At 40.4% G+C, this 18,373-nt stretch overlaps 1 protein-coding gene across 3 annotated transcripts in view; it reads right to left on the bottom strand.

Annotated features, from left to right (window-relative positions):
* Positions 1 to 18,373, bottom strand: part of kcnj5 (potassium inwardly rectifying channel subfamily J member 5) — a 79,475-nt gene that overhangs the window by 38,883 nt on the left and 22,219 nt on the right. Inside the window, exons 3-4 of one of the 3 annotated variants that reach the window (XM_039764067.1) lie at positions 17,338 to 18,217; positions 77 to 3,807 (exon numbers count right to left, since the gene is read on the bottom strand). In XM_039764067.1, the coding sequence (XP_039620001.1) occupies positions 3,482 to 3,807; positions 17,338 to 18,217 (1,206 nt within the window). In that variant the 3' untranslated portion in view covers positions 77 to 3,481. Of the gene's footprint in view, positions 1 to 76; positions 3,808 to 3,965; positions 4,415 to 17,337; positions 18,218 to 18,373 lie in introns of those variants that run through there. The other 2 variants (XM_039764068.1, XM_039764070.1) reach the window with 2 other exon arrangements.

Raw genomic sequence — 18,373 nt, 5'->3', positions numbered from 1 at the left:
GTAGTTGTGCATCTTAAATGTTATCATTGTTTGTGTACGGAAACAGCACAATGGCATATAAATGATCATGTTAAAAAATATAATGATTTGTATATTTATATTATTTATAGATTGTGAATTAATAAATAATATTAATTATATAAACACTGGTCCGCAGCTCAGTATTTGGTGGCTAATTTTAAATATATAATTGCATCCCAAGACGGTGCAGGCACCAGTTTGTTTGGGTGTTTGAGAGTGCGTTAGAGGTGGTATTGGCACATACACAAGTGGAGGCGGGCACCTCGGTGATGGCGTGGAGGGAGTAGCTCCTCACAACTGTGCCCAATTAAACATCCAGGATAAAAGGTGCCTGCATGGGACAGAAAGGGCAGGAGGAAAACAAAAGGTTTGAAAATAACAAAAACGAGGGAGGAGGTTAAAGGAAGAAAAGAAGGGCAGGAGCGAGTGAGCGAGCAGGTGCAGAAATGGAAGAAGCAGGTGGACAGGAATGTGAGTTCCAGGAGGAGAATGTGTGGCCGGCGCTCGAGGGGGATGAGCGTTACTCTTGCTGAGCTTGGGAGCTACAAGAGTACTCCTGAGGGGCTCCCTGCAAGGCCAGAGATGACAGAGGGAGCCAAGGGAGTGGAAGCTCTGCGGCGTCCCATCATGGGATGGGAAGTGGGGACACAAGAAGGTCTGAGGGTCATCTGCACCTGTTGGTTGACGTCTCTCCGAGCTGCAAGATCCGGAAAAAGGATAAGCCGGAGAAACGTCACTTTTACAGGGATGCACCTGGGCTTGTGAGGTTTTAGGAGACGGCTTCCCACTTGTTTTGACCTTCGGGTTTTATGAATATTTATTTATTGTATTTTAACGTCCACATTCACTCTCATCTTATTTGATTTTGTTATGTAATGAATTTCACTGCACAGTTGGGCACTTGATTTTTTTGATGTTTTTTTAATAAAAGCACTGCCACTTTTTCACCTACCCCTTGTCTGAATGTATGTATCCTCATTTGCCTGGCTTATCTCGGTAACGTTATCAATGGTGGCGGGTTCAAGAGTCTCCCGGAAGGAGCCAAACCACACCGTCACACACCTATGTACATACAGTATGTGAAAGCAATGCATGAATTATTAAATTATATATTTGTGATGCGATCGGAGGAGACCCCCCATACCAAACTCCAGTATCAGCTATCGCTAAAAATGAATCAAAAGACTGCATTCAAACTAAAAAGGTAGTTTGAAAGAATCAATTCAGTAAATTGAATTGAAGAGCCCATCACGAGTCCCAGTTTCTCCTCCAGACACGTCTTAAAGGAGTCATTCCCAAGTTTGATTCGACACCCAGTTTCTATTTCAGGTAATCAGTTTGGCTCAGTCCGTTTATGATGTCATTGCTCCTTCGCGTGGGCTTCTTATCTGTGTTTAATTAGTCAGTGGGCTGCAGACCTGCCGAGTCATCAAGTTTATATCGAAAAAGCGATCCGTTACATAATATTTTACTCTCTATAGCAAAATGCAAACATGTCTCTGTAACATTTAATTTTTCCAAACAGAATTTTTGAAAATCTGAAATTTGTTCTTGTCTACTGACATGCCACTGCAGAAGTCACATAAAATAAACCCTCTAAAACAAAAATGATATAATAATCTTGGGTGCCTAAGGCTTCTCCACACTACTGTGTATTACAGCAATTTTTCGCCTCTCATGAGGATTTTTGTCTGATCCAATATTAGTTTTGTGCCAGAATTCTTTCTGATTCATTGCTTCCTCGTAGGGCCGATTAATAATGTTACAAGGAAAAAAAAAAGTGAATTTAAATGCTGGGTATTCTTTATCTCCAAAAGTAGGCAGTGTAACTAATTGATCTCATGGATGAGTCACGGTGGGTTTGTGAGGAGTTTTGAATTTTTTTGCTTAAAAAGTTGCCTTCACATTTCAGCTTCCTATAATGAGCGTCACAGTCCGGGCTCTAAATTGCATGTCTATTGCATTCAATCCAAACAAGCCGTAAAACTGCAGCTGTCACTTTTATGTCTCTACTTTAATCCTCGTGCCTTTGGGACCTTATGGGAGATGCATGAAAAACAGACCGCTAACTTCCATTTTATGATTTTTTTTTTATTTTATATTAAACAATTTTAGTTGTACTTCTATTTCTGACCACACTACTTTTTTTTTTGTTTATCAGGAGTTTTATTTCCATTTCAGTGTCCCAGATTTATTTTCTGGGTTTGCAGTGATGACATAGATGACATACTAAAGGCTAAAACACCCATTGACTGCAAAGCAAAGGTGTAATGAGGCTGAAGAACAAAATCTTTCTATTCCTCCTATGCAGGACAGCTTAGGCGAAATCAAATTCTTTAAATAAAGAGGTAAGCAGGCGGTAAAGACGGGAAGCTTGCAAATATGTTGGATTGCAAAACCGTTCATATTTGGGAGTAAAGCTAGCTTGTGTTGTTTTTTTTCTCTCTGGTTGAAAAGCTCATTTCCAGGTTATCGCTTGATCTGCTTTGTGATGGTGTCACGTCAATGGCTCTAAGCTCACTCTCATTTGGCCTACATGAAAAAGGTGATCATGGAAGAGCAAAAGTCAGTGGTTGTGCAGTTGTGTTTTATTCTCTGGTCAGTCAGAGATGAGGTTCAAGTCAGCAGCCCCATTATAAATTAAAGCAGCCCATACAGTACTGTAGGTCTTAGAAGCCCCATGGCTAAATCCCTTGAAGTATCCTTGTGAATTCTACTGTACCTGCCTCAATTTATGACGTCTTCTGAAAAGTGCACATAATGAATTTCTCAATAGACCCCCTCCCAATTCTTTATAGAACCTCTATGTCAGACAATACAAATCAGAAGGCATTGCTTGATCCTAAAGCCAATGTCACATAGTGTGAGTTCTAGTCAAAGGTTATGTCACATTTGCTGACTGCAGTTGCTGATCTCGTCTCTGGACTGAAAATCGCTGAACATGTCTGATTTACCAGTTACATGATGACTTTCCAGCACACCCGTTCTTGTCCCTTTTTCTGCCAGCCAGCAGCATGCTGCCTGACGGAGCCGGTGTTGTACAAGGAGTTGACAGTTATGGAGAGTTCATACCCAATCTCTGCCCTTTTTGCCCTTTTTTCTGTTTTCTCGGGTACTAAATAAATGAGCTTCTCTACTGTATGTGATGTCCAAAACACTTGCGTTCCTTAGTACAGTACTTGTTCTCATTCCTGGTTAATTCATATGCATTGTATTCCTGGATTGGTTGTCAGATTTCACATACACAGAGCCCACTCCTACAACTAAACACAAAATCAGAGCAAATTGTGGACAAGCAGGAGTGTGTCGCTGGGTATGTCCTACTAGATGACTAGCCTCCACGGGAGCGAGCCACCAACTGTTTTGACTCCCTAAGATTATGCAAATGAAGACTATGACTGAAAATCGCTGGAAAAGTCGTCAAATATTACATGGCCTTAACTCGCTCCAGTTGATGCAATCAATGCTTGATGGCAGGGTGGACTTGGCTGGTGGATCCATTTGTTTTTCTAGCATCATCCTGCTTCTGACCACTGGTTTGTGAGTCCTTGGGGAAGGTGCAAATGTTTGCATTATGCTGAGAGATTTGAGCATACAGCTGCCCAGCACTGGCAATAGCTGCCAACTCCTTGGCACTGCAGGAAGGTGTATGAGTCTCAAAGATATCATGGAAAGAATTGTAGTCTACCTCATAGAAGCCCTTCTCCAGAGTCAACACTGGTGTGAAGCGATAGCCCCAGAGCACCTCGGTGTCCAGATAAGAGCTGCGAGCCTGACATGTCATCCCTGGTAAGGCAAAGAGAAGAGCGTCAGTAAAACGAACAGACAGCAAAGGCATTCAGAGCAGCTATTAACTCCCATTCAGGCTTCCTGAAGTCAACACTGTGGATTATTACATCACAGCCATTTAAACATGGATTGTCTACTGATTTGGGGCCCATTAATTCAATAAAGTGTTTGTATTATTAACTTACAGTGTTGTATAATGTATGCAACCGCCATACCTGAGTAAACTGAGTCAAAGTGGAGATTACCTTAATGGAAAGTGACTCACATAAATGTAAAATCTGCCCATATGAAAACTACTAAAATCTGATATTAAGTGTACTTGCATATCTTCCTTTATATAAATAGTAAAAAAAAAAAACAGAACAAAGCAGAAAGATTTGGGGGATCCACCCCGTATATTGTCGGCGAAACAAACAAAGAGTCAAATTTAAAGTGATGAACACAGACTGAGTCAACATAAGACTGAAGTGAAGGGTGGAGGGATTGGTCTTATTGGTTCCTGTGCAGGAAGAGGTGGGTTCTTAGGCCAAAGTGAGGTCTGTAAGAGGGCGTGGTCTGCCAAGGGAGGTGGGTGGAGTTTTAGGCTGGCTTCCATTCTGCTGGTCTGTGGGAGAGGGAGAAGAAGGATTAGTGCAGTTTGTCAACCCCTGCATTTTATCACCAGTTAAGCCTTTAGATTGCCTCCCATGCACATGTGTGTATATTGCCTTTGATTCTTGGAAGTCCAAGCATTATCCTCTGATGAAGACCCCTCAAAGCTCAGGAATAAAAACGTGATTCATATCTATCTATCTATCTATCTATCTATCTATCTATCTATCTATCTATCTATCTATCTATCGGAATGGCCTTTTTGGTTTGCCTTGGTCTTTTACAACTATTTAGATGGTTAGATCTGTTTTTCAGCAGTGATGCTCAGGATAATGTGTTTCTCACATGAGTTCTCATAGATAGATAGATAGATAGATAGATAGATAGATAGATAGATAGATAGATAGATAGATAGATAGATAGCTACTTTATTAATCCCAAGGGGAAATTCACATACTCCAGCATCAGCATACTGATAAAATCAATATTAATTAAAGAGCAATAAAAGGGCAGTGCAAGTTAAAAAATGCAAGGTGGAGAGTGCAAGGCAGGTATAACAGTCTATAATCTTGTATAATGTTAATTCGCATAGTGTGGGGTGGAATGATCTCCTCAGTCTGTCAGCAGAGCAGGACGGTGACAGCAGTCTGTTGATGAAGCTGCTTCTCTGTCTGGAGATGATACTGTTCAGTGGATGCAGTGGATTCTCCATGATTGACAGGAGCCTGCTCAATGCCACGGATGTCAAACTGTCCAGCTCCATGCCTACAATAGAGCTTGCCTTTCACACCGGTTTGTCCAGGCGTGAGGCGTTCTTCTTTATGCTGCCTCCCCAGCACACCACTGCGTAGAAGAGGGCTCGCACCTCAACCGTGTGATAGAACATCTGCAGCATCTTATTGCAGATGTTGAAGGACGCCAGCCTTCTAAGGAAGTATAGTCGGCTCTGACCTTTCTTACAAAGAGCATCAGTATTGGCAGTCCAGTCCAATTTATCATCCAGCTGCACTCCCAGGTATTTATAGGTCTGTACCCTCTGCACACAGTCGCCTCAGGAGGGGCCTGGGTCTCCTAAAATCCACCACCAGCTCCTTGGTTTTGCTGGTGTTCAGTTGTAGGTGGTTTGAGTCACACCATTTAACAAAGTCCTTGATTAGGTTCCTATACTCCTCCTCCTGCCCACTCCTGATGCAGCCCATAATAGCAGTGTCGTCAGTGAACTTTTGCACGTGGCAGGACTCCAAGTTGTATTGGAAGTCTGATGTATATAGGCTGAACAGGACCGGAGAAAGTACAGTCCCCTGCGGTGCTCCTGTGCTGCTGACCACAATGTCAGACCTGCAGTTCTGAAGACGCACATACTGAGGTGAGTGACAAGTGACAAGTGACGTGACAAGGTGAGTGAACCATGGCATGTGAATACACAAGTATACCTTATTGCAGCCTATGGATTAGCCCCATTACGTTCAGCTGAGTGCATTGAGGACAATGTTCGAATGTGGCCATTAGTGGAAATAACTGAGACAGGTATTGTGCGTCACTAACATCTAGCCATGCCCCATTCTGCGGGAAGCATGCAGTTATTCCAATTATGGGTGATTGGGTCTTTAGTTGTGAGGAAGAGCTGTATGTGCATGAGACCTGATAAACAATGGATGCAACAATGATTATTAAGGAATGCAGGTGTTTTGGACCTCATTAACAGAAGTGGAGCTCATCTGCCTGATGTCTTGTATTTTAGTACCTCGACAGAATGGAAAAAATTAAAAAAGTTTCAGATTGTAGCAGAACTCTCTTTACTTGTTAACAATTCATGCAGTACCTGCTCCATCAGGTAAGCATATTATTAACTGTCAGAAAAAGAAGGCAACCATGACTGCTAAAAAGTGGTCAGGCAGTTGGTAAATTTAACATGTCTGTCAAGTGCCAGTCATTTACATTGACATGGTCTACCAATGAGATCAGCAACTGCAATCAGCCAGTGATGCACATTTGAAAATTGTCCCATATTCTTCATATAAGCAAATGACAGGTGTGACACTAGGGGTTGCTGTTGCTCCGCCAAACCCACAGACAATACGTCCAGACACCAGGCAAAACTTTCAGAAATAATTTTAATCTCTTCAGTACTGTGCACAAAGCACCTCCACCTCCACAATACTCAATAATATTCAATAACAATAATCAATCAATACAATAATCCTCCTCTCCACCCAGCATCTCTGTCACACTCCCTCCCAACTCTGGCTCAGTCTGCTGGGTTTCCCAGTGTCCTTTTTATAGTCCTCGAACCGGACCCGTGCTTCTGTTCCTCAGTCCATGTGATTCCATGGCACTTCCGGGTCAGATGAAAACTCTTATTTGTCTTCAGCCCGGAAGTACTTTAGTTCTTCCATCCCTGTGACTGGTAAGTACTTCCGGGCTATAATAGAAACAATCTTCCTGTCTCCCTGCAGCGTCCCCTGGCTGTTCCCACGGTATCCAGCAGGGCTGTGAAGACAAACTCCATTGCCCATGATACCCTATGGGCATCCGGGGCACCTCCATGCTGCAGGGAGGGCTCCATCTAGCGGCCTGGGGGTGCTGGCGGGGATAAACTGCTGGCCATCTTTCACAGGGGAAAAGCCTGTATCTTAGACAGTTGACTGAATAAAACATCTGGTCCATTTGCAGGCCTCTTTTGTTTTTCTGTTTTGATATTGTAGTAATAAATATATCTAGCAAAAGATATTGGACTAAAAGTAGTCATGTGCATTTGAAAATGTAGTGAAGTAAATGTGAAAGTAGATAGAAAATTAAAAACATACTGAGGTACAATAATGAAGTATTTCTACTTCATTACTATACAACACTGTTTAATACACTTAGAAAAGAAGAAGATTAAATGCTACTCTTTTGTTTTTTTCCTCCATGATCGATCGAATATTACATGCAGGTGCCATGTGTGCATTTCAACTGCACACTACAGACAGGCTTGATCTCAGAATATCTCTTGGAAAGCAGGGTTGAAGGCACCAGCATCACGCGTTACAACCAGGCCTGTACATATGCAGAGAGCGTACCCCACTAGATAACACACTGGACGTAAAAGTGTAAGGCTGCTGGTCATTCCCTCACTCTGACTCTCTCAGCAAGCCCATTAACTTGCCTGTGCTCCAGCTGTAATGCAATGTGTGTAAGTAATTGTAATCTTGCCTGGAAGCGTGGGTAATGGCACATGCCAAATAAATAATAAAGATGTACTGTTTTGTCAGTCCCATTGTCCTGCTCATCTATCACTTTTGCTTGGCAGTCCCAACTACGTAGCAGTCAAGTGAAAGGAGAGACATGGGTAATAACATGATGCAGTTCAGTGCTCAAGTATTGCACAATCTTGTCTTTGCGAAAGCCATTTATTTTAAAGGTTTTTAATGTTTTTTCTTAGAGTGTGTACAGCCCGTGGCGTTGTGTGTTTAATTTTAAAAATATGCTCTGGCTTCGTAGGTGAGGGCGTAGGCCCTGCAAAAAGCTGTGTGGTTGCAGGGTGTGCAATGGGAAAATTGGCTATTTGCTTGCTCAGTTGCAAGCATGACAGTCCTTTGGTCATTAAGCACAGAACCTGCACTCACAAAGGAATAAAAGAGTCTGAGCAGACCAGAACAGATATCAGAAAGTACTGTAGTTCAAGAAAAAGATCAAAAAATAAAGAGAAAGAAAGCAAAAAGATCATGGGAGAGAAATCAAGATAGATGGTTGAAAAGGACAAAGAATAGGATCGGGAGTGTAAGCCGGTGGAGTGGATAGGAGGTGAGGTGATCAGGAGGCTCCATGGTGAGCAAAAGAGTCCTCCAGGGCCTGGTCACTCCTGCTAAGCATTGAGGAAGCAGGAGCGACCATTGGCTTTGCAGATCATCCTACTGACACCAAAGGGATTGTAATGGGACAATAAAGCTGAACTTTGGGCATCCCAGTAGGTACCGGCCGAGGGAAGACTACATTTTACCTCTATGTTTTTATTTTTGATTTTGTAATACTCATGGATTTACAGTTTTTATTTATTGGATTGATTTTATCTCTCACAGACACTTGTTTTTATGAATTATTTATTTTTCCTATTTATTTAAGGAAGATTGAATTCTATGGACACTGTTGCTGAGTAAATGCAATAAGCACATTGCACTGATCTTGCTTGTTGGTGTCCTCATTGCACTGCACTGGCATCTCAGTTTCATGATTTTTGATATCTTGAGATCAGCAGGATGCCAAGGCTGCAAGTAACTGGGGTATCACACACCTCTGACTTGTCTTTTGTATGTTTTCTTGCCATTCTGATTTGGCTGCCTCTGTTTTGTTCTTCGTGCTGTACTGACTGCACTAGGCAGCAGAAGTTTGGAGAAGGAAATAGAATCAGGAGACAGCTCTGGCATCATAAACTAAAGTCAAAAACGGGAGAATGAGAATCGAGTAATAGAGTCCAGAATGTGAAACAAAAATATTTTAAAAAAAGTAAGTCAGGAATTTACACATAAACTGAGTCAAAATGTAAGTCGAAGATTGTGGTTGAAGAGACTGAAAAAGATTGTAACCAGAATTCAAACTAATATATAAAGCAAATGTTGTATCCACAAACTTGGACAAACTGGGAAGTGTCAGATGCCGACCTTTATACTGTACCTATGGCCCTGTGATGTCACTGTCTAGCCAGAAAGAATAAAAGAACCAGGAAATAAATTTGGGACTTTCTAGGGTTTCTGACTTACTGAAAGCCTAAGTCAGAAAATTGGGAGATAAAAAAAGAAAATATAGCAACAAAACATAAATCAAAACTTCGAAAAAAATCACAACTCGGTCAGAATATTCTTAAGCTTAAAAACAAGATAATATGAACAAACTTGGGAAAATTTGCAAAATCAGATGAGGAAGCGACCCCAGAGAGTAACCTTTATATCCCACAATCCTTAAAAATCACCTGATTCATGACCTCTAATGTTGTTGTTTCTGACTACTGTCACACACGTGCACATGGGAGGCAGCTAAAGGGCTTGAATGAAAGTAATTCCGAGCCAGACCGGGAGGTAGCGGAGTGCACTGACTCTTTCTCTCACTTGTTTATAGACCATTCACGGGAAATTCCACCTGGCCCTGATGATGTCATTACTGGTTCCGGCCCCTTTGACGTCACTTCCAGGTGCGAGTCTATGGATGAAGACCCTTCTGGTTCCTGCCCCTTTGATGTCACTTCCTATACTGACCTTTAAGGCCACCACCTTTCCTCCATCCCTTCAGTCCTGTTCTGGACTCCAATCTGTACACATCAGCACAAACCTTTAAACCATTTTGCAGCCAGGGAGTAATATATGGGTGGCTGCCCCAAACCTTTCTGTGGCTTCTTTGACTTTGTGACACTACATAGCAACCATCAAACAAAATGATGTAATGGGAGAATGCAAATAAATAATTAAAAATATCCAAATTATAATCACAAAGCATAAAACGATTCTCAGAATAATAAAATAACCATTCAAAATGATACTTTTAGACACTTTCTAGAACCTTTTACTTTTTGAAGTTTTCGCAGCAAAAACTCATGGCAGTCACACATCTCATACTTCCTGTTGACCTTGACTAGCAACAGACAACAAATGGGCTTTCTGTAAGCGTTGAAGTTTCCTGGGGGGGTTTAACCCAATGACTTCATTTTGATGTTTGTTTTTGTTAGAAATCTAACTTTAGAAGTTGGTCATTTTTTGCTATTATTATCAAGTGCCATTTTGTTTGACCTCGGTTTTATGCAGTTTTCTCGCCTCATCTACCAAGGCATTAGTACGGGTGACATCTGTGCATTACGCTTTGCTTTTGATCTTTTGACCTGGTTTTCAGACTTCTTGCTTTTTCTTTTTTGGCTTTGCTCTTTAAATTCTGTACAGGTAGTCATTGACTTAAATTACGATTGGTTTTGAAGGATTGGTCGTAAGTCGATCTGGATATAAGACAGACCGGTATATGTGTTCAGACCTGACCGTATGTGTAGTGGTGTGTAGTCCCTTAAGTCATATTGTTTGTTTTGTACCCTTTTTGTTATCACTATTTTTAGCAGTTGTAGATTTTCTATCATTTTATTGTGTAAATCATTTTATTTTTGTTTGTAGATTTTCTATCATTTTATTAGATAGATAGATAGATAGATAGATAGATAGATAGATAGATAGATAGATAAACAGGTTAAACTAGTCCTGTATGTCAGGTAAATTTCACAATTTCCTGGTATTGTAGATGATAGATAGATAGATATACAGTATATATAAGATAGATAGATAGATAAAAGGCACTATATAAGATAGATAGATAGATAGATAGATAGATAGATAGATAGATAGATAGATAGATAGATAGATAGATAGATAAAAGGCACTAGATAGATAGATAGATAGATAGATAGATAGATAGATAGATAGATAGATAGATAGATAGATAAAAAGGCACTATATAAAGATAGATAGATAGATAGATAAATGATAGATAGATAGATAGATAGATAGATATATTAGATAGATAGATAGATAAAGATAGGCACTATATTAGATAGATAGATAGATAGATAGATAGATAGATAGATAAAAATGAACTATATTAGATAGATAGATAGATAGATAGATAGATAGATAGATAGATAGATAGATAGATAGATAGATAGATAGATAGATAGATAGTAATTTATTTAACCCAAGGGGAAATTTAGCAGTGGTTGGAAACACTGAAAAGCACATTAAGTGAAAATAATGTTTTATTTTACACAACTTTTATTTAACACATTTTTTAAAAAAGGAAACACCTAAGATGTCTTTTAGTTTAAAAAAATCATAGTCAGTGAAAGAGAAATTTCCCATCAATCTATTTTGTTGAAAATCACTACATTTCCAGCGTTGCTGATTCAGATGTGACAGGTTATTCATTGTTTTTGAGTTATGTGTGCCACAGACACATTGACATCACGTTGGAAATGGTTGAGTCAGATTCAGAGATTCCTGAGATATGGAAATCTGTGACAAACTCAGTAGAAAATTGGCCACACTATAGTACTTTTAAAAGCCGAATAAAAGACACTCAAACACACTGAGACTTATGTGAGGTCCAAATAGACCACTAGCCAGGGAAGGAAATGAAGCCAGGATGCTGGGAGTATCAGATGGCGGCACTAATTACTGCCCTCACTTTCTAGCGTCAGACAGATGGCACATACTAAACTACTCACTTATTCATTTTTCAAATCTGTCCATTCTTTTGTAGAGCCAAATCATATAAGGCAGCATTGGAGCCGTAGTGGTAACCTCCTCTTCCTGGGCACCAGACCGTTACCTGTCACACTCAGGCTCACAACGCGGAGTCGACTAACATCATAGCTTGCTTTAAATGAAGGATAAAAACGTAGACAAGTGTATGATTTTAACTGAAAATGCAATAATGTGGGTAAGACCTGAATTAGCCCTAAAAAGGTACCCAGATGATGAAGTGCCAAGGCCACAGTACACAATGTCACATAAATGACTGCTAATTGCGTCCTGACCACCTCTGCCTGCACCTTTTTCGGAACTATGACACTCAAGGTAATGAGAAAAGATAAGTAAGCAACACATTTGACAAACTGATTGAACCACTGTACGTGAACACAGCATCAGAGTGAAAGAAAATGACTGAGACTGTGGCCGCACTATGTCCGCCATTTGGGATACTGTAGCAAGTGTACATGAAATGACTGTGAAAAAGATTGCATGTTAGCGCTAATGGTATGTGTTTAGAAATTGTCCTGTACTCTTCCCAAGTGTGAAGTTTAGCTTCATTGTGTTTGTAAGCAAAAATGGAGCATTAATCAACTTTCTTCATATACCCAAATTTCCATAAAGTAGAAAGTCTGCATGTTATGGTGGATGGCTGGCAGCTCAGCCCTGCCGGGATGCCCTTGAATTGGAAGGATGGGGAAAGGTAGCTTTTCCAGGACACTGCCTCCCCCAAAATGCTAGATGGCAGCTCCCCTGAAGTGTAGTGGTGCCCCGCATTCCCACAGGGCATCCTGAGACTTGGAGTCTGGTTTCTCAGCCCTGTTGGGTGCTGTGGGTGCCACCAGGGGGTGCTGTGAAAGGACCTGGGGAGCCATGCTTTCCTTGCAGCCCAGAAGTACTAGGAAGTCATGAGGACAGAAGCCCCAAAGTTCTTCCGGGCTGATTAAAGAATTGGGATTCTCCATCTGACCCGGATCAAGGACTATTTAAAGGACTGTGAAACATCCAGCAAGCAAGCCAAAGTCAGGTGGTTTGTGGACAAAGCTTGCTGGGAGGTGTGGTGAAGAATATAGAGAGAGGATTGTAATTATTATTGCTGATTTACTTGTGTTTATGGTGGCTGTGGTGCTTGGAAACACTGTGGAAGAAGAAAAAAGAATTCAAATATTTCTTTGTGTTTTTACTCTGTGTTCTGAGTGTCTGTCTGTTGGTTTTAAAGGGGCAACAGTGACCCCTACCATCTTACAATGTTTAAATCAACAAAGTGCTCTCATAAAGTAAGAATCAAACAATCTGCTCAAGAAAGGCAATACCTCACAGAACAATAACCAGAGATAAGAGAATAATGGGCTAAATACAAAATGGAATGGCCAACTCCAATCCCACATTTGATTTATCGTCTTATATTCTTTTACAAGACATAAGTACTGCTCCTTACTATTTTACTTGATTAGGATTTTCTGAAAATGTACAAATAAACATCAAGCTTCTTGCATAACAGAGAGCTCAGGTGGGATAGAACAAGAGTGCTGTATGGCTCATGAAGAATTGAACTAAGGCAAAAGACCAGCGTGAGCATTTATACAAATCTTATGCCAACTCAATGACTCTCTTAAAGCAATTAAGCAGCAGCCTTTCGCAATTCCAAACAGGTCCGGGTGAACTTGAGAGAATTAATCATCTTGCAGCTTACATTTAAATAGGGAGTGTTGAAGGGGTTAGGGATTTGGCAGCAAACCCACAATCCATTTTCAATTTTCCATTCCCTGCCCTGAGAGTGACAGCAGTTTGGGTGGTGTTATCAACACGATGAGGTGATGATCACTGTGTTCCAGCTTCTTCTGCTGATAAAATTCTTTTGCCACCTCTTTGCTGACCTTCAGTGATTTTGCTTGTTGTGTGAGATCCCAGGATGGGGACATTGGTTATCCTCGTGTCCTCACAGCTCCAGTGACCTGGGGTTATATCCTAGTTTCTATGGAGATTGTCTGTCTGAAGTTGGTTCTTACTTTGTGCAGGAGTTTTGAGACCCTATAATGCAAATGCGGTACTATATCCTGTTTGGAGTCAGAGGAAGACAGTGGTCTCAACAGCAATAGATTTAAGGCAGGAACTAACTTTAAATGGGATGCCAGCCAAAATTATCTCTTTATTATAAAAGAAACTCCTGAGACGAGACTTTTTCAAAGAGATAATTTCGAGTCCCACGAGACGAGACTTCGGCTAGGAGATTTTTTTTCAAGTCACGCCCTGCTCTCTTAGCTCTTAGAAATGTTTATGTTTTCCTCACTTTAAGTTCCCAATAAAAGAAGACTTATTATGTCCAAATCTTATTGAAGAATTTCATCTCGAAGGGTTATCAACAGAAGAAATGAGTACACGGGCAATCCTAGCACCGAGAAACGATGAATCAAACGAATTAACGCTAAAATTGTCGATCGGTTATGCAGCAAATTGGTTAAATGCGTATCAATAGACTATGCTGAAAAAGTTGGTGGTGATTATGCGGAAGATGAAAACATCAGCTTACAGTATCCTGAAGAATATCTTCAACCGTTAACACCGTGCGGTGTTCCACCTCCTGAATTACTGTTGAAAGAAGGATGTACCAAGAAAGGTAATGTAATACATCTCCCGTGAATAACATTTGACACCAAAGGCGTTCTTCATATGCCATTCACATTACAACACTAACAGTTTCCCTTTAGAATAGCTTTTGCAAAGACAATTAACAAATCACAGGGACAAACATTAGAAAAAGTCAGTTTATTTTTTAGAGAGAAAGAAACAAAATTCACTCACGGGCAGTTATACGTTGCATTGTCATGATGTAAGTCCAAACACAGAATCAAAATTTAATGTGATATTGACGAAAATTTAATTAAAAAATTGTTTTTACTAAAGTTTTACAGTAAAAGTGTAAGTTTAAAAAGTATTTACGTGTTAATTTCATATCCAAACAGAACAAAATCGTATAACGCAATGAATAACTCTACGCAACATGAAACATAATTTACTTTCATATTATTACGTTTTACTATTTTTTAATATGGTTAATTACTCGCTGTAATGTAAAATAGTTAATTCTATTATGCATATGTAACAATTCCCATGGAAACAACAATCTGTTTAAATTGTACATCCGCTTCTCCATACGTGAGCGACTGAACTGCAAAGTGGCTAACGTGTAGCACAGGCCCGGGGGTTGGCGAGCAAAGTGAGCAGGGGGCAAACCCCCCTAGTTTGAGAAGAAATCAGTTGAACTATGATGTTGAGGAGATACATTGATTATAGTGTGAATATGCAATGAGAAGCATAGCTAAGTTGATTTTCTTGGTACAAAAAGGTTTTCACTGTTTGTAGAACCATTAAAACAAGATGGCACCCTACCAAGTATTTTTCAGTAAGGATCTCTATTGAGGGGCCATGTACATTTCTGGCTCCATTCTGGCATGCAGATATTATGCTTGTGATAGGAACATGAACTTGAATGCATTCTTCTGCATCCTTCATTCACAATAAAAGTTGCTCAAAGCATTTCTTCTCCTTGAATATTATATGTTTATAGGATCATTAATGTCACAGCAGAGTTAGTTTACAACTGGATAAAATCTAATCTCACACAATAATGGGCTAGAACTGTCAATCACAAAATCTAGGGGCACAGGACTAAAAGATTTCAAAGGTGCTTTATGTCCACAGTTTTTCTTCACATTCCTAAATATATGCAGAAACATAATTTTCTGAGATTTATGAGATACTGAAGATGGAAGTTTCAAGGTAAGGTGGCAATACTCACTGCTCATGGTGCTGGAGAGTGGCGTGATTGCTGGGTGGGTGTCTTTACCCTAGATAAATCAGTAGATCAGGATATATGCAAGATAACATAGAAGATCAGGATATATTGCAATTTCTAATTGTAAATTATGTGGCTGTCCAGGTTGACACAATAAATCTGACGTGGAGAATGAACCAGCAATTTTATGATTTCAATTATAATGTGGTAGCCACTAGGCCACTGGGTGAACTCCTACAGAATGAAGAAATAGGCCAATCAATGACACGGCAGTGAACAAGCCTCATGTTTTTATTTGAATTAGGTTATGATAATGTCTTTGAGACGTTCAATGATAAAGGTGTTAAAGAAAGTAAAAACTGTTTTCTGGCCATTTCCCCATTTTCAATTCTATTTTTCTCTAGATAAACATCTCCCTACCTTGAAGAGCTGTTGCCCAAACTCACCTCATTACTCTGTTCTCCCCCTCATGATTGTTAAACCGTGGCTTTTATGTTCACACGAGGTGGTCTTTTCATTAGCACCAGGGATTATTACAAATGATCTGACTGTAATGAAGGGTCTGTGGTGCAGGGCAGGATATTAAACAAATAAATACATAATAAAGACACTAGTGTCTTCGGGTGGGGAGTGGTAGCCTGCAGGAGCGGACAGTCTTGCACTTTGTGAACATGTAAAGGACTGACCCTGTACCAAATTAGTGCTGGAGTTGTGATTGCTGCCATCGTACTCTTAACCACATAAATTCCTTTTTAAAATGTCACATTTGGCCATCTAACGTCTCCTGCACATGTGTCCTAAACGGTAAGGTCTCACATTTAGAGTCTCGAAAGGCTTTGCCTGCCATTGGTTGTTGATGCTCTGGGATCAAACACTCAAAGCCCAACAGTGTTGTAATCAGCTATAAGAACAACTTCTATAGCCTGGATGGCTGACATTGTTGTCTCCTTTAAGGGTGATGCTCTAACTGCACAGTAACATATTTACACGTTAAAAATTGTTACAGAATCTCCCTTCTCTGAGTCATCCTCCACTGTGCATTCAATGGCGATACTGATCTGCTCCTACATGACCATTCAGCTCTGATGCACTCACAGCCAGGCCTGCCTTTGTGGCGAGATTAGGCCAGCACAAGGATTTCAGATTTTCATCACATTTTGTTGTTGATTGATATCCATGTAACTGTTAGACAGAGATACCATGCTTAAAAGATAAAAGTAAAGTGTTTAAGACAGTGAGCTGAGACATAGGCAGTAAAGGGAGTGCGGGAGAAGAAGTTAGATGTGTCAGAAATAATAAAGTTGAGGTTGATGTGTAGAGTTACAAAAATGTACAAAATAAGAAATGCGACAATCAAGAGGTACAACAAAAGTGGGAGAGATAGCTAAGAAAGTACAGGAAAGGAAAGTGAAGTGATATGTACTTGTGATGAGGAGAGACAATGATATGTGGGCTAAAGAATGACGGGAATGGAAGTAGAAGGGGAGAAAAAGTGATGGAGGCCAAAGATGGATAAAGTAAAAGAAGATCTGAAAGAAAAGGGTCTGACTAGCAAGGAGGTGCAGGAGGCTGAACAGGCACATCGACCCCACAGAGAAGTGAGAAAAGATGAAGAGGAGGAAGGCAAAAAATTTTTCAGTTCAAATTAGAAGTAATTGAATAATCAGTAAGATTATTTGGTTAAAATTCTTCATGTAAGTTAGTCTGGAAATACTTAGATGTTATCATCCCTGGCCAGGATATCCTTCTTCAGTCTACATAAGCCCATTTTACCTTCCTTCCTGTTCTGCCCCATCTTAATGAAATTCCTATAAATCATCAGTTTCTTTGATATTTCTTCATAGTGCAGATAACCCCAATTGTGCCCAGAAAGACAATGCTTACCTGTAGCTTCAACCATCCCTTCCAGGATTACTACAATCTCAAACTCCTCTTTCTCCATCTGTGCTTTCGAATATTCCCAAAATGGACTCTTCTCATTTATCTCATGGCAGATGATCAAAGGGGACACAAGGAATAGGCGGTCATCACCTGTGTCGAAACCCACATTAATGTCTGTCTGGTTGAGAGGTATGAATTCGCCTTCCTTGGTCTGCTTAGACTTTATCAGCTTGGCCCGAATGGAAGCCTCAACAATATGGGAGTTCCTGAGGTCTCCTACTCTGAACATGAGGCAAAGTTTATTGTCACGGACTGATATGACTGCCTTGTTGGAGAACATGAGGGTTTCAGCCCTCTTTTTGGGCTGGGAAATTTTGACAAACATGCAGCCAACCATCAAAGCATTGACAATGGAACCTATGATGGCCTGGATCAGCAGCAGTATGATCCCCTCAGGGCAGTTTTCTGTGATGACCCTGTGGCCATAACCAATTGTAGTCTCTGTCTCAATGGAGAAAAGGAAAGCTGAAACAAAGCTGTTCAGGTTCTCCACACAAGGAGTCCAGTTTTCCTCCCCTTGATGTGTAAGATCCCCCCGGATGTATGCAATGAGCCACCATATTAGTCCAAAGAAGAGCCAGGTGATGCAGTACACCAGGATAAAGATTAACAGGCTGAACCGCCACTTGAGGTCCACAAGTGTGGTGAAGAGATCGCTGAAGTAGCGGTATGTTTCCTTGACATTTCCATGATGGACATTACATTTGCCATCTTTCTGGACATAACGTTGTCTTGGTTTTTTGGCAGGTTCTACTAGAAGACGAGTCCGGTCAGTTGAAAGTGGAACTAGGTCTTCTCTCACCTGCTTGGGTAACTTCTTAACCTGGAAGGGACACAATTACAAATGAAAAGTTGATTATCTCTGACTGGGGACAAATTCTGGCATGAAACAAAAGAAATGCGCCATATTGTTTGAATTATACTGTATATTGACTAGTATTTAACAAACATACATTTTCAAACCTACTTAATCCAATTC

The sequence above is a fragment of the Polypterus senegalus genome, chromosome 9 (assembly GCF_016835505.1).
Source record: "Polypterus senegalus isolate Bchr_013 chromosome 9, ASM1683550v1, whole genome shotgun sequence".
NCBI lineage: Eukaryota > Metazoa > Chordata > Cladistia > Polypteriformes > Polypteridae > Polypterus > Polypterus senegalus.
The sequence above is the reverse complement of the archived record's forward strand: the minus strand, read 5'-3'. Positions and strand labels throughout refer to the sequence as shown.